Source organism: Pogona vitticeps, chromosome 1 (genome assembly GCF_051106095.1).
Source record: "Pogona vitticeps strain Pit_001003342236 chromosome 1, PviZW2.1, whole genome shotgun sequence".
NCBI classification, from domain to species: Eukaryota; Metazoa; Chordata; class Lepidosauria; order Squamata; family Agamidae; genus Pogona; species Pogona vitticeps.
In genome coordinates this window covers 233,813,639-233,828,706 of record NC_135783.1, presented here as the reverse complement: position 1 = coordinate 233,828,706, position 15,068 = coordinate 233,813,639, and the positions used below count along the sequence as shown (strand labels likewise).

The following is a 15,068-nucleotide window of genomic DNA, read 5'->3' as shown; positions in this document are numbered from 1 at the left end:
TCAGGATTCTATACTGTATTTATATATCTATCTCTCTTCATCAATACATTTTGTCTCAATTTATATCATGTGTCCTGCCTCTTTCCAAAAATATAAGGATGTATTGGGGTAAAACACAAACATAAATACATGTTCTAAAAAAGCATTCCAAATCCCATTAAAACAATTTTCTTTCAATATTCCTTTTCTAACTTTCAATCTGCAAGTTAATTTACTGATAATAGATTCCACATCTCATTATACCATTCTTCCAAACTCAACTAATTGCTATTTTTCCAGTTCCTTGCAAATATCAATCTTGCTGCTGTTAACATAATAATACTGTAGTTAGTTCCTTTTTCTCTACCTGATTGATTGCAAATATATTTAACAGAGCCGTCACTGGCCATCTCTGTATACCTGTCCCTATAATTTCTTTAATCTCATTTTAAAAAATTATCCATTCCTTCTGTCTCTCTTCCGATATTCACCACTTCTGATAATAAGTTCCCCTTTCTTTCTTACATCTCTAACATATAGATGATCTCTCTTTATTCATTATATTCAGTTTCGTTGGTGTTAAATACCATCTCGCTGGGATGCAAAGTGTTCCTTGCATAATTATGTTGTAAACTGCCCAGAGAGTGCTCTAACACTATGGGGTGGTGTACAAGTTGAAAATAATAACAATCACTGCCAAAATACCACTTTAATAACAATCACAACAGCAATGTTTTCACTGTTGATTTTATATGAGGCTGTATATATTGGTGCCCTGAAGTTTGCATCTTGACCCTTGTCTGGAAAAAAGCATCAAAACATGTAAAAAGACAGGTTTAAAGTGCAAAAAGGAATGTTTTTAAAGCAGAAAACTGGCAACACTGCAATCACATGAACTGTGTGATTCAGGGGGACCCTCCACCCATAAATAAGTATGTTTACAAAGAAATAGCAAGGAGAAATTAGGACTTGTTTATCACATATCTTATGAAGGCAGTTTCTGAGAGTTCTGTCATTCCTGTAAGTGTATGTATAGTAGTAATTAGTAGTATTTAATAATCCCCTTTTAATTAACAGCTAATTAGGAGGTAATGGTATTAAGGAGAACATGCAGCACATGTTTTCAGAATACTTTATGAATTTCCTTCAAATTAATCATTGCTCTTTCGTCTGAGAGGTTAAGTATTACCTTTCTGGGTTAAGCAGAGGTTGTTAATGGCTGATAGTTAACCACAGGAGAGACCTTTGGATGTTTCAGTCCAAAATTCCAAACTCTGAATGGAAGTGGGTGGGCAGCTATATTCTTCTTTAAAGACCATCATCATTGTGTGTCTTCTGTCTGAGCCATGCCTTGTCTTCTGTCACTTGTATGAAGCTGGATAATAAGCCTCTACCCTAGGTTTGTGTACACACAAATGAATGTGTGAGGGTTGTCACTCCCAGCGCTTCCTGAGAGGGTAGAGGCAGAGTCACTATAGATAATACGTTTAATATGCTTCCTTCACAAAAGTGAAAGACATCTGTTTGTAACTTGTGCCTGAATTTTAATATTTTACATCAGTTGTGCTTTCTTTTGTGTTTGGTCACTGGAAAATAAAAATAGGTTTAATTGGGAGCTCTGGTTCCTGGGCTCATATCTCTGAGGAGATCCTGTTCTAGGAGGGGAAATGGGTTAATCATTGGGAATGTGAATTCTCCTTAATGCCTAGTTTAAACTGTAGCATAAGCTGCAAAGTTTTCCCTAACCTCATGTCCTCCAAATAGGTTGTTAAACACCCTGCTGACCTCCTATTCTCTGGGAATGGTGGAGGTTGAAGTCTAACACATCTGGAGGGCACGGGATTGGGAAAGTAAGAGATCACAAAGGTCAGAACAGGAACCATTTCTCAGACTGTGAGTGACCTGGAAGCTTACATAAACAGTCTTACACAACCTACTATGGCTTATTGCTATGAAAAGGTTTGTTGGCTACTATAAGGCTGTTGGTTCCTGGAAATCTCCTCCTTATGCCAGAGTTTAGTAGGGCTCATAAGATGGCTACCTAACTAAGGTTGCAGCCAGTTTCAAGAGCTCTTGTCATCTTCCCTTATACCTATGAATTTTAAACAAGACAAGCAGGCAGGTGGGTAGGTTTGCCTTGTGCATCTACATTGGCTGTTCTTGTAATAAGTGAATCACTTTGGTGTTTATTTAACATTTCTTGTCTGTGCATCTGCAGCGTTTATGATCCCTTCTCACAGTTTAAACTCAAGAGCATATTGCCGAAACTCGGAATATGTGTTCTGTTGCAAGATGGAAGTGATTTGTATGAACATGTAAATGAGCTGTGTCATATGCATACCAAGAGCAGATCTACTGATTATGATTCCTGCAGGAAAAGATATTATTACACTGGGTGTTTTTTTTTTAATCAAACATATAAAGTACAGTATGAATACAATATGTCCATTTAAAAAAAAAATCTTTAAACTCACATTTAACATTCAGTATCAGAATCCCAAGAGAAGGAGGTACGTATGTATGAGTAATTCAAGAAATTTGAAACTGGGTCAGGAAGGACCAAATTGCAAGGGGGGGAAGAGAATAAAGTGTCCTGTAGTACTCAGTACCCAATGGAAATAAATGCGGCACATTCTGGATATTGCCACTGAGAAATAATCAAGTGGGACAGATCTTTGTCATTCTTATCTTACACTACCGAAGGATGTTGACTGATGTAGTTGCTCAGTATACTATGTGCAACTTTAAAAATAGCTTGTGCAGATGTGAAGAAATTATGTCATCAGAAATGATTTGTTGCTGCATAGCTGACATTCTGTTCCACATAACAGGAACCCAGTGGGCTCCCAGTTGCTCTTTCTTGAGTACTGGCAATGGGATAAGCCTCCTTCTCTGTGCCTGAGAACTGGGAGGGCAGCAGGCTAGCTTAGGAAGCACAGGCCAGGCTACAGTATGTGATACCCAGAGCTCTTTGCTCCAAAGAAGACAGTGGAGTCTCAGCAGGGGGTTCTAGGAAGAATGGCCTGTGTAGCTTCCCAGTCACTGCCCATTCTGGTTAAGAAGGCAACAAAGGATCTTTTCTTAGCTTTTTGCCTTCCACATAAACTCTAGGATTACTGCCTGGAGTGGCTGCCTCACTCTGCCACATGTGTTGCTGTAGCATATGGGTAGGTAACACCCAGATTCCAGAGCCTTTGTTTCTTTGTTTGTTGCATTTGTATACCAACCAATTTAGTGCAAAACAGGCATCTGGGCAATTAGTAATCATATACATAATCCTTCCAAACTATCAAACCCAGATCCACCACACGACCTCCTCAGTCAAACTTTCAACAACTCAAATTCAAACTGATCCCAAGAACAATCATAAATACACAAATGTATACAGTGTTGCCTCGCTAGACAGTTACCCCGCATGACAGTTTTTTCACTAGACATTGGCTTTTTGCAATTGCTATAGCGATTCGCAAAACAGTGATTCCTATGGGGGAATTTCGCTGGACAATGTTTGGTGCCTGCTTCGCAAAACGATTTTCACTAGACGACATTTTGACAGCTCCCTTCGCACTCGCAAACAGGTGTTTTCGGGACCTAAGCTTCGCAAGACAGTGATTTAAACAGCTGATCGGCAGTTCGCAAAGCGGCTTTCCTATGGCTGACTCGCTAGACGACGATGATTCTTCCCCATTGGAACGCATTAAACAGGTTTCAATGCATTCCAATGGGGAAATGCTTTTCGCTAGACAATGATTTCACTAAACAGCTATTTCAGTGGAACGGATTATCATCGTCTAGCGAGGCACCACTGTAGATGGTTGATGGGTGAGCCATGCTGCAAGTTAAAGCTTCCTCTCCCCTCAACCTTGGAGGGATACAGATCCTCAAAATATAATTGTCCTCCAGCCCTTTTTAAGTTTCAAAATATCTTCCCCCCCCCCGAAACTGGAAATGAAAGGCCAGTCACTTCTGATTTTTAAATCCTTTTACAGTGTAGTTTACAATTTTGGAACAAGATGTTTGGGGGGGGGTGTTTGTAGATGTTGGAGGCCATATGAGCCACAGTAGGAGCCCTGAAGATGGCATGTGGTCCATGAAGCATAGTTTGCTCATTCCTGCTTTAGTAGATTTAAACCTGAGGAGATATTTTGCCTTATATGAAGCCTAATGAAATTTTTAGCAACTCACCACCTACAGTGTGCCCAGTACAGCACAGTTTTGGATGGTATGGTCATGAGAATGCCACAATGATCATATTCTTTAAAAAGCTGAAGAACTGCTGCTGACAGAGCTTGAAGCCAAAAAACCTCTTTCATGCAATGTAGACCTAAGCAAAATATGTATATTGGCTTCTTGATAACCCCCCACAGCTGTCTTGGAAACCAGTAAGCACAGGATGACTAGCAGTATATAATTGAAATATGATAGAGAGATAACACAAAAACAGTTATTAGCCCCCACATCACGTCCGTCAATCAGCTAAATTATGTCCAACAAAGGACTGCTGTCAAAAAAGAATCAAATAGCAACCTAGACATTTGCTTGGGTTCACACATTAAGATTAAGCATCAACAGCCACTGGTTGTTTGAAAATCCAACAGACTGTTGAAGTAATCTTGAGAAGAAGTGCTAATGATGGATACTGCTGGGAGTGATATAGCACCAGTTGTATCACCCCTTACCAGAATCTGTCAAATTGGGATAAGATGGTGAAACTGGGAGAGAGAAGGCAAGTTCTGAGGAATACAGCAAGGCCATTGTCCACTTCACCAACAAGTTAGAGAATCACAGCCAGAGAAACATATTTCAACATGTTTCTGTTTATTTATGTTTCCTATATTTGTGCATTTAGGTAGATATATAATTAGGAGACCAGAAGGCAGATATGTCAGAACAAAATTATACATGGTGTATTGAGGTGAGCACCACAGTTTCTGAACATAGTAATTACCGTGCATATCTCTGACTTCTCCTAATCCTTATAACTGGACTACAGGGTAAATGTAGAAACAAGTGGCAAAGCCACCTTTCCCTTACAAGTTGATTATAGTTCCTGAAAATGAAATTAGATTGCCTCATTTAGAAGGCCCCTCCCAAATGGCACTACCATTTTCCTGTTCACCCATATTTCTGTATAATTAGTAACCACACAGAAAGAACAGGTCTGCTGATATTTTTAACAAGATACAAACACCTTCATGCTGAGGCAGTGAGACCCTCATACTTTTGAAACCACCTCACAAACAGAAATCAAATGTTCCCCATTTTCTATATGGTTCACCCTGGGATTTGTCTGGCCACCTAGAGACCTGGAGAACCATATGGTGCCCTGGCAGTTGCCTTATCATTAACTGTGAAAATCAATTTCAGAACTTTGGGATTTACTTTTAATACATAATTGGTTACAGCTAGAATATGAAGCTCTCTAAAGATATTAGTTATCCTTATGGGTATATTTTTAAAAGAAGTAATTTATATTTTCCCTTTCTGCCAAAAAAAGTATTGAAATAGATCCTCTTTACTTACTTTAAAAAACATCTGAAAGCTACAAGTCAATGGTCTGTGGTAGACATCACAATTCTCCTATCATCTGATTCATGGTCATATCAATACTCATAACAAAACATGGTACAGAGTAGGAACCAGCACCTAGAATCATGGGGCATACCTCCTGAAAAATTTGGTAAGTCCAGATCCTTTTCTCCGTAAAATGTTGACTACAGGACAGATTGCAAAAAGGGGTTCAGCTATTCTTTGTCAAAATACAGAGACAATCTTACACAGGTTTCCCTTGGTTCTTGATCAAATGAAGTAAAGCAATGTGTTGTGTGTAAATAGCTACTTTAAATCTGTTATTATTTTTTACATGGAAAATGATGGAAGAGATTATCTGCTCTTGATTAAAGAGCCCCACGTGGCTCAAGAACAGGCAAGTCTTTGAGATGGCCTGCAATATTAACCCCTGTTTGCAGCTTGTGGAAGATCAGAGTTTTTAATTGAAACCACCGGAATAATATAAGCCAACCTGTACTTACAGAAGACAATTGATTTCTGAATAGATTCACTGCTGCGTGTGCAACTCTATGCTGCAGTATTGATTTACTTTAAGTGATTTGCTTAAAAGTGATCCTTTTATAGGATTTTTCACTGTTAGTTTATAGATGTGATAGTTTCATTTAATCCTGTGTGGTTATGGTATCCACAAGGTTAATTGTCCACATGTTTTGTCAAAGAGTTATATATTTATCTTTTAGTATAACTCAGCAATCGCTACTCTTAAGGCATGCCTGTGTCCAGGGTGGCTTTCAACACACGGAGAATCTGAGCTCTTCTGTTTCCCTGGCAGCTCTTTGCTCTGCTCCATCATCCACCATTGGATAAATGATGGTGGAATCAGGGTTACCTGAACACATATCGCTGTTCCTACTCTTCGGTTTGCCCAAGCTGGTCGGCTGGAGCACAAGCACACTTGCTTTTCCTTCCATGACTTTAGAGGTCACAAGAGAGGCTTGCATGCAGTCATTATAGATAGAAATTGGGGACAGGGTAGGGAAAAGAGTAGCTTCTATGGCTTACACTCAAAAAATCTCAGCAGATCAGTCTGTCACTTGGCAGGGTCAGGAGAGAGCTTGAGTGAACATGGAAAAGCTTTAACGTAGCATCTGAAAAAAGAAAGGGTTTTGTTGCCATCGTTGCTACTGCTGGTAGTTGACTTTCTTTTTCAATCTGTGTTTTTGGAGAATAATGTCTAGCCATGATGAGCTGTCAAGGACTGCCAAGTTGGACTGAACAAGGCTATACTGGGACTCAATTAAAATGCCTTTTCTGAATTAGTAAATACGTACCTCTCTCTTTGCCAATCTCTTTACCATGCTAAGAGAGGAGCAGCTTTCCTCTTGGTCACATATGATCAGAGAAGCAAAGAGAAAGGGAAAGACAAAGAAGCTACATCTTCTCCCAATGTTAACATTACATATCATTCTTATGTCAATAAAAATGTAAAATTCATATTGGAATAATATTTGTGTAGTCATTTTTACAAATCCTTGCTGGCTGGATAGCTTAGTGAGTTAGTTATCTGGTTGTGGAGCCAGAGGTTGGGAGTTCAGTTTCCTCCACTGTGCTTCCTGCGAGTAGAGCCAGCCTGTGTGGCCTTGGGCAAGCTGCACAGTCTCAGGGCAATTCCCAGAAGAAGGGAATGGGAAACCACTTCTGAGTATACTGTACTCTCTGCTTAGAAAATCCTGGGAAGGGTCACCATAAGTCAGCATTGACTTGACAGCGTGCAATTATTATATTATTACTACCAATCCAGTATCATGTTTCTAAGTTGTTTTTTAAACTTCATAATGCTGATGTGATCTTGTTTCTTTTTAGGCCCAGGAAAGAAGCCAGTTCTTCTCTGTCTTCTATCTGTCCATTAATGCAGGAAGTTTGATCTCTACTTTCATTACTCCTGTGTTGAGAGGTCAGTGTTGATTCAAAGTTACCCTGAGAATTAGACACACAATTGATTTTGCTCCTGCCTTAGCCAAGATGATTTTGCACAGTTCAAATAATGAATGAAGAATATCATCTGCGCCTTTGAAATTACTTCATAAGACTACAGCCACTATGCTTTGTTGATGCTGCTTCAAGAATGAAGAGCATTACGGTTTTTCAGGATTACATAGTGTTCAGTGTGTCCAAGAAAAGAACAAGAAGCACATCAGAAAACCACTTTCTTTTCTACATCATGGCAGTTCTCAGGATTATTGCAGTAAATGTGTTTAGGTTTTTTTTTTTTTTGTAAAGGTAACTGAGGCCAGAAATAGACATTAGAGGCAGCCCCTAATCGGGACTGGTGCCAGGCTTTTTTGCGCCCTAGGCAAGACTAACTACTTGCCCCCCCCCAAATTTCAAACACAGGCAAATTGTAGGAAAACCAGAAAGTACAAAAGTTGAACTTGTGAAAAATTTATTTTAAAAAACTGAGAAAAGAATAGAACAGTCTTCAATTTTCTTTCTCAAATACAAACCAGTTTTAGCACACAAATCATTTTGAATAATCCTATGAATTGTAATGTCTCTTAAATGATTCTATTTTTGCCACATCAAAATCTCATTTTGTCAGAGGTGGGATTCAGCAGGTTCTCACCTATTCTATAGAACCGGTTCCTAAATGTACTGTTGGTTCTTAGAACCGTTTGCTGGCTTGAGATGAATGAAGGAGGAGGGGCCAGGTGAACAGCAACGAGCGGGGGGGGAAGGGGGCACAATTAGCTGCCTCCCTTCCCGTGCCACACTGAGCCGTCTGAGGTGGGGTGGGGGTGAGAGAGATAAAGCCCTGGAAAGAGCAGAGGCATCACTGGGGGGAAAGGGGGGAGGATGACTCCTTGAGGGGTGGTGATTGACAAGGCATGTGGGCAGGACACAGAGGGAAAAAGTTTTGGAGTGAGACCGCTTCAGTCAAACACCCAACCATCCTCATTTTACTATGATTTTTTTCAAGTTAAAGGTACCACATAAGACTGTTGCTCTGCCTAGAAACAGTTTTTTTAAAAATATCTGAGAGAATATCCAATGCATGAACCAGTGACGGTCTCACTGATCCACGCAAGCAAGTATGCAATAGAAAAGTCACTCACACCACAAAGAGATCAAACCTCCAAGCCTCATTTAGAATAGCAAAGAACTTTTCCTCCTGCCTCAAAACTGACAATTTTGGGAGACAAATGGCACACATATGGCCCACTCTGTTAGAAGGAGGAAGACAGCTATCAGTATTTTAACACTAGTAAGATTTACTATTCTTGAAGGCCATATATCCAGGTCCAAAAAAGGAAAACACATAAACATATAAATAGATAAGGGGAATTGAAACTCTTCTCTTGGAAGCGGCCTCTCGGAAGTGGGGGAGGTGGAGCCTGCCAGGTCTCTGAGGGAAGCCATCATCACCACCAGCGCCTCCACCAACACCAACACCCCTCAAAGCGACTGGTGAGGAGAAGCGGTGGGTGCGGGGTGGAGGGGAAAGATGGAGGAGGAGGAGACCTCAGAGAAGTCAGTAACTGAAGGACTGATTGAGGTGGTGGGGATGAGGTGGAGTGGTGACAGATTGAAAAGAGACCATACTTTCCAAGCCAGAAGGAAGTGTGTGTGTGTGGGGGGAATAACTCCACAACAGGTGCATAAAGGCGGCCTCCAGGTAACAACAAGCAGGGCTATCAGTCATTTCAGGAGCAGGAAAGGGGAGGGAAGCAATTTGTACTGGTGAGCTATAGGGCAAAATAGGAGGTAAAGGGAAGGAGGGATGTGTCAGTTCTCTGTCAAACTTGGTCATAAGCACCCACTGTGAGGTGTGTGTTTGTGTGTGTGTGTGTTTGGCACATGCCCATAGTGAGGGTAACAGCAGCAGTATGCCCAAACAGATACACTGTTTGCGCATGCCGCTGGGAGACCACTGTGAAAGAAACCCTCATCGGATCCCACCGTCCTGGGCATTTATTTATTTATTTATTTATTTATTTATTTATTTATTTATTTATTTATTTATTTATTTGTCATTAGGACATAGAACCTGTTGTTAATGTATTTGAATCCCACCACTGCATTTTGTGTGCCTTTTCTTTTGCAAATTTTGTCACTGATTCATTCAGGTCAATGGCTGATGCTTCGGCATATTCAATTGATATAGTTGCCAAACCAACTAGTCTACTTTGCAGCATGGTTGAGCGTAAATATGTTTTTATAAGCTTGAGCTTTGAGAAACTGTGTTCACCACTAGCCACTGACACTGGAAGTGTGGGAAGGATCCTTAGAGCCACAGAAACATTAGGCACACTATCCAGGAGTTTTTGTTGCACTATGAAGAGAAGTATTCCTTGTGGTGGCATAGACTTTGGAAGTCTTCAAGCTATTGCTACTATATGTTCACAGCACAGATCTTCAGCATCAATATCTTTGTTTCCATTGTGCATCAATTATTTTTCCAAATTCTTGCAGGCCTTAAGTACATCTCCAGTACATTTTTTGTTGATCTTGTAGATGTCATACAGGAAGCCAAACAAGGAATTATGTTGTTGTAGCTGTTGGAATCTCCCTTCAACAGATTGTATGGCCATGTCCAAGACAGCATAATAGAAACTTATTTAGAAATTCTGCTTTGGATCTTGTGGTGCCTCCTCTTGTGCTTCAAACTCAAACTGCTTTGGCATGAGCAAGAGATTAGTAGATCTTCCAGGACAGAGGTCACAAGGTAGAATTTCTGCTCACAAACTGACTTGGCTTAGAAGGAACATTGGTGGAGCCCCACCCAAACTAGAAGTCTGTCTCCAGTTATAACTGGGGGAATGTAGCTTAAAAGAGACCAAAAGCTAAGTGAGAGAGGGAAGCTGCGGGATCTTCACCAACATTTTCTCCCCTACTGCCGCCTGTCCATTAGCCCTGTTTGATGACTTATAACTCCAGGAAGTAGATCACAGTGGCTGTTGTCAAGGGGACATTTGTAAGAAATAGGGGTTGCAGCAGGGGTCACCTCAGGGAGGGACTCAAAGGTGTGCAGTACTGGCAACTCTGAAAGTGCTTATTTATTTATTTTTTTACCCAGGTTTTTTTTTGCTCACTTCCATTGATGCCAGGGCTGATATACACAAATGAGTTATGCTAATGAGTACTAGCAGCCCTTTTTCTATGAAATGACCCCTGGCTTGCAGTATATAGAAAATATGTTTAAGACTTTATAAATAATTATATTCCATAGCACTGTTGTGGTATTTATCTTAAAATTTCAAAATATAAATTTTCTGTTGCATTTTTTTCAAGAAACTAGTCTGCACCCCTCAGGTCAGTTCTGTGACCCTCTGAGGTCAGTTTTGCGCCCCTCTCAGGTCTGCACTCTAGGCAATCACTTAGTTTGCCTAGTGGTAGCTCTGGCCCTCCCATAATTAGAACTGATAGCATGTGAATGTCCCAGAGAGGTGACTGAGGGATTTTTTTTTCTGTTTTTGTGAAATCAGACTTAAAAGGAATCCCATGCTTAAATCTTGAAGAGCAATCACCACACAAAGTAAGCTAATTTGTATAATCCCAGAGGTGAGATTAACTTGTGCTGTGAAACTCAGATGCTTAAATTAGTAAAAAAAAATCTCTTCTAATCATGGAATATCCCTAGCTTTTTTCCTAACCTGTATCTGAGATTCTACACCTTCATTCCTTCTTTCCTTCCTTCCCGGTTCAAAAGGCCTGTTTCAGGCACCAACATGCTAGTGTGCCACATTTCCTCTTCTTGTACACATTGTGTGTGTGTGTGTGTGTCTGTGTCTGTGTCTGTGTCTGTGTCTCTGTGTGTATGTGTGTGTGTGTGTGTGTGTGCTCTTTTTCCACTGTTGGGAGTGGATTTATTTATTTATTTTTAGAAATGATGCACACATTTTAAAAAATGTTTAATTAGCAGGTTTGGATATCTACTTGTTCCTATATTTTCTTGAAAGCAGGAGATGGAAAGCAAAGCTGTTTACCTGTGTCAGCTGTGGTTAAGTGGCTGTTGCTCAGCACATTTTGTAAAACAGCACTTCTTTTAAACACAGCATAAGACGGCTCCAGACCAAACAGTGCAGTTGGATGCAGTAGGGCGGAATCAGGATGTTTTGGTTCTCAAAAAGCTTCCTGAGGGGAAAAAAGAAGACCATTTCTTTTGAAACTTGTCAGTTTTTGCCTGACCTGTGTGGTTGCTATACTGTACAGAGCAGCTTTGAATGTTCCCTGCTACAGATCAGAAGTAACATTGCAGAGCATTTTTGGGACTGTCAAATTCCAGCTACTCCCTCTGGAAGGAAAATAAAGAAACTCCTAGAATTAGGCACACAAACAAGGACAGTATTGTGAATTTCAGATAAAGAAACAATTATTAATATTCCGTTATAATGCTTTACTATCTTGGATGCTCGGCATTGTGAGGATTTTGTTTTCATTTGTTCCTGCTTCTGTAGAACAGATAGACAATGGAAGTTGTTTTTTCTAAGCAAATAGTTGTTATGGGAGCATTTGAAGCTTGTTCAGTATATATAAGCTTTAAATTAGAAACAAGGACTGGGTCCAAGTGGTTGGGGGTTTATTTCTCTCTTTTACTTGGTTCTGGCTTGAGTTGCCACCCAAGTAAGTCTGGACCCCCAATTCGGGTGTCCAGTTATCTGTACTGACCTTATCTGATAGTCATACGCATATGCACACATCTTATTCTTAAGCACTCAGAGTACGTATTGGGTACAAACACAGTTTTTTGGGTTCCGTAGGCCATATCACTGAAGGCACTATTTTCAGTAGTGTGAACACTATGTATTCCCGACCCCTCTCTCTGTTTATTGCTTTAATAGTTGTAGAACTCAACTGTTTTTTAAAAAATTTGCTGGCTTCAGCAGATTTGTGGGCTGCAGTTCCCAAAATTTCCCTGCTAGCACGGCCACTGGAAGTTTAGACACCTGATAATTATAGTCCAATATCACCACCACCACTCCAAGAATAAACCTTCTCTATCTCTGGGCTTCAGGCTCGCTTGGTTCAAGCTTCCATTGGTGCAAGGAAATTTCATGCCAAGGAATAAGAAAGGTGAACCCAGACATTTTACTTTGTAATTGCCCAGTGCTTTGGCCTGCTCTCTGCTGTACTTTGGTTCCCAATGTAAAACTACAGCTACCAATTCTGCAGGGATCAGGAGACACAAAGAATTAATGGGGCCCTACTTCTTCCAACTGTAGCCTAGGTCATTTGACCTAGCAAACTTTTGTGGTTCTCAGACTCTGCTTGATTATTTACATTATCAATGCCTGCACAACCTCCAAACCAAAAGCCACAACACAAGCAATCAGTTCACACAATCAGTTAGCATATTAGGAATGTGGATTAGATAGATCTGTGCATAGTTCATAATATTAACAAAGACAGAGAGATGCAACTCTAGCATTCCCTCACCAGATAGCCAAAAATCACCCCCTCAAACTCTTAGTGTTACCAATGAAATCCACAGATGTGGAAGACACCACCACTTACAAATGTACACCACAGGTCCAAAGCTGCAAATCCACCTAAACAGGATTTCAGGGTAGAAATTTGAACTGTAGGCTAAAATCATTATGTGAGTGGTTCAATACATGCTTAGAATGATGTATCTTGAAGAATCCCTGAAAGTTAATTGGCCCTGTTTTCTGATCTGAATATATATTGAGCCATTCCCAAGAATCGCCACATGCAGATGTAGTGAGATAAAATGGTTATCTGCTGATTGAAGTGAAGAAAAAGGAACTGTGCAAATCCTTTCTATTTCCATTATGGCAGTGAATGGAAGGGATGGAAAGTAAAACTAAAACTTGATAAAATGGAGTCCTGTTTCTCATTATTATCATAGGGGATGTGGAGTGCTTTGGAGGAGATTGCTATGCTCTGGCTTTTGGTGTTCCTGCTGCTCTGATGGTCATAGCTCTTGGTAAGTAATAGATATGACAATGGATCATTGACAATCTGTACCATCTGTCTTTCTACAGTACTGTATTACTTGAACGATAGGAGCCACAAAAAAGGATCAACATGGAATTCTAAAATCCCCTTCTTATTTCATTCCACTGAAGGAAACATCCAAAATGTCTGGGTTTGACCAGAGAGATGGCTCAGACAGACCCAGAACACATTTGAATGCTGGGCTTTTGGACTGGAGCTTTTGAATGGTGGTGCAGCACTTAAGGCACTGGACTAGAGCTCAGGAGACCTGAATTCAAATCTCCACTTGGCCTTGAAATTCCTTGAGTGACTTTGGGTAGGTGGTGGCCTCCCAGCTTGACAGGCTTGCTGTGACGATAAAGTGAGGACAAGGAAAACGGTGTATCTCACCTCCAGCTCACCAAAAGAATATATCCTGATATGTGCAAATTCATTTTCCTCTTCACTGAGGAATTAGTTTTACTAGATTATCAATCCAGGTTTCTATTCAAGGGCTGGTTTTCCCACACAGATTTAAGCCCTGCTGTCTCCCTTTTCTGACTTTGAGCACAACAATATGCCCCATTAGCGTGGTTCTCTAAGTTTACCTGAGAGGCCATAGCTTAGTGAGAACTAAGCCCTCCATGGATTCTGCCCCCACAAGGCAGCTCAGCCACAGCAGAGCCCAGCTGAGGAGAAAGGCAAGAAAAGGGGAGATTATTTTCCTCCCATTGCCCCCAAAATTCACCCCAGCGGTTTCCCACCAGTATCATCACTACAAAATTGTTTCTCTGCCGCTGTCAATGTCTTACTCATGGGTAAACCTTGCTTGTGAGTAAGCCAACAATCCAAAGACCTATCTGGACCCTTCTCACAGGATAATAAGCACCTCTAGTGGAAATGGAAGGATCACTTGACATAAACAGCACTAAAAATAAGCATAAAACAGGCTGCTCCAAATTCCTCCATCTGGACAGGACCTTCAGTTAGACAGTGTGTCCCTGTCCACCTATATTGACGGGAAGCACCTCTCCAGGGCGTGACTGTGCTTGTGACACAGTCCATTATCTATTTCCCGCCAATCACATGACATATGAGGAAACACACTCCAGTCCAAACTGAGTCTGGGCCTACGCTGAACCTTTGGGACCACTATTTTTGGTGACTGGGCTGGGGCTGTTCCCCAATAGACAGAAGGATTGTTTCAAAGGAGGTCATTCTCTGCAACGCAGCCCTTTCTGGTGTGATCGGACATGTGCTTTTCTCACATTTTCTCTGCATTAAAAAAACTACTTACCCTATCTCTGTGTGGTCACATTTCTCCTCCGCAGAAAGAAGGTCTCCATGCACCTCCCAATGAGAAGTTGTTCTCTACAAATGGTTGTTAGTTTTGGCACTTTCTTTCTTTCTGAACTACAAATCTCAGAAGCCTTAGCCCACACAGCCAGTTGGCAAAATTTTCAGACTTTTGTGGCTTTCTGGACAACGAGACGAGGGGTGGGTGGGAGTTAATTGCCAGTTTGTTGAAACTATATTTTTCACATGAAGCTTCTACAGCTTTCTGCTAAACAAGTGCTTTTGAGTGGCTCTGGGGAAGAATTAGCCTTGATGGATATGTATGGATTTCTGTTGTGAGTCAAGAG

At 40.8% G+C, this 15,068-nt stretch overlaps 1 protein-coding gene across 4 annotated transcripts in view; it reads left to right on the top strand.

Moving 5' to 3' along the window:
* SLC15A2 (solute carrier family 15 member 2) overlaps positions 1–15,068 on the top strand; it is a 79,746-nt gene that overhangs the window by 23,300 nt on the left and 41,378 nt on the right. For all 4 annotated transcript variants that reach the window (XM_072985229.2, XM_072985231.2, XM_078376983.1 and 1 more), the window contains 2 exons: positions 7,354–7,444; positions 13,358–13,435. In XM_072985229.2, coding sequence (XP_072841330.2) covers positions 7,354–7,444; positions 13,358–13,435 — 169 coding nt within the window. The remainder of the gene's footprint in view (positions 1–7,353; positions 7,445–13,357; positions 13,436–15,068) is intronic.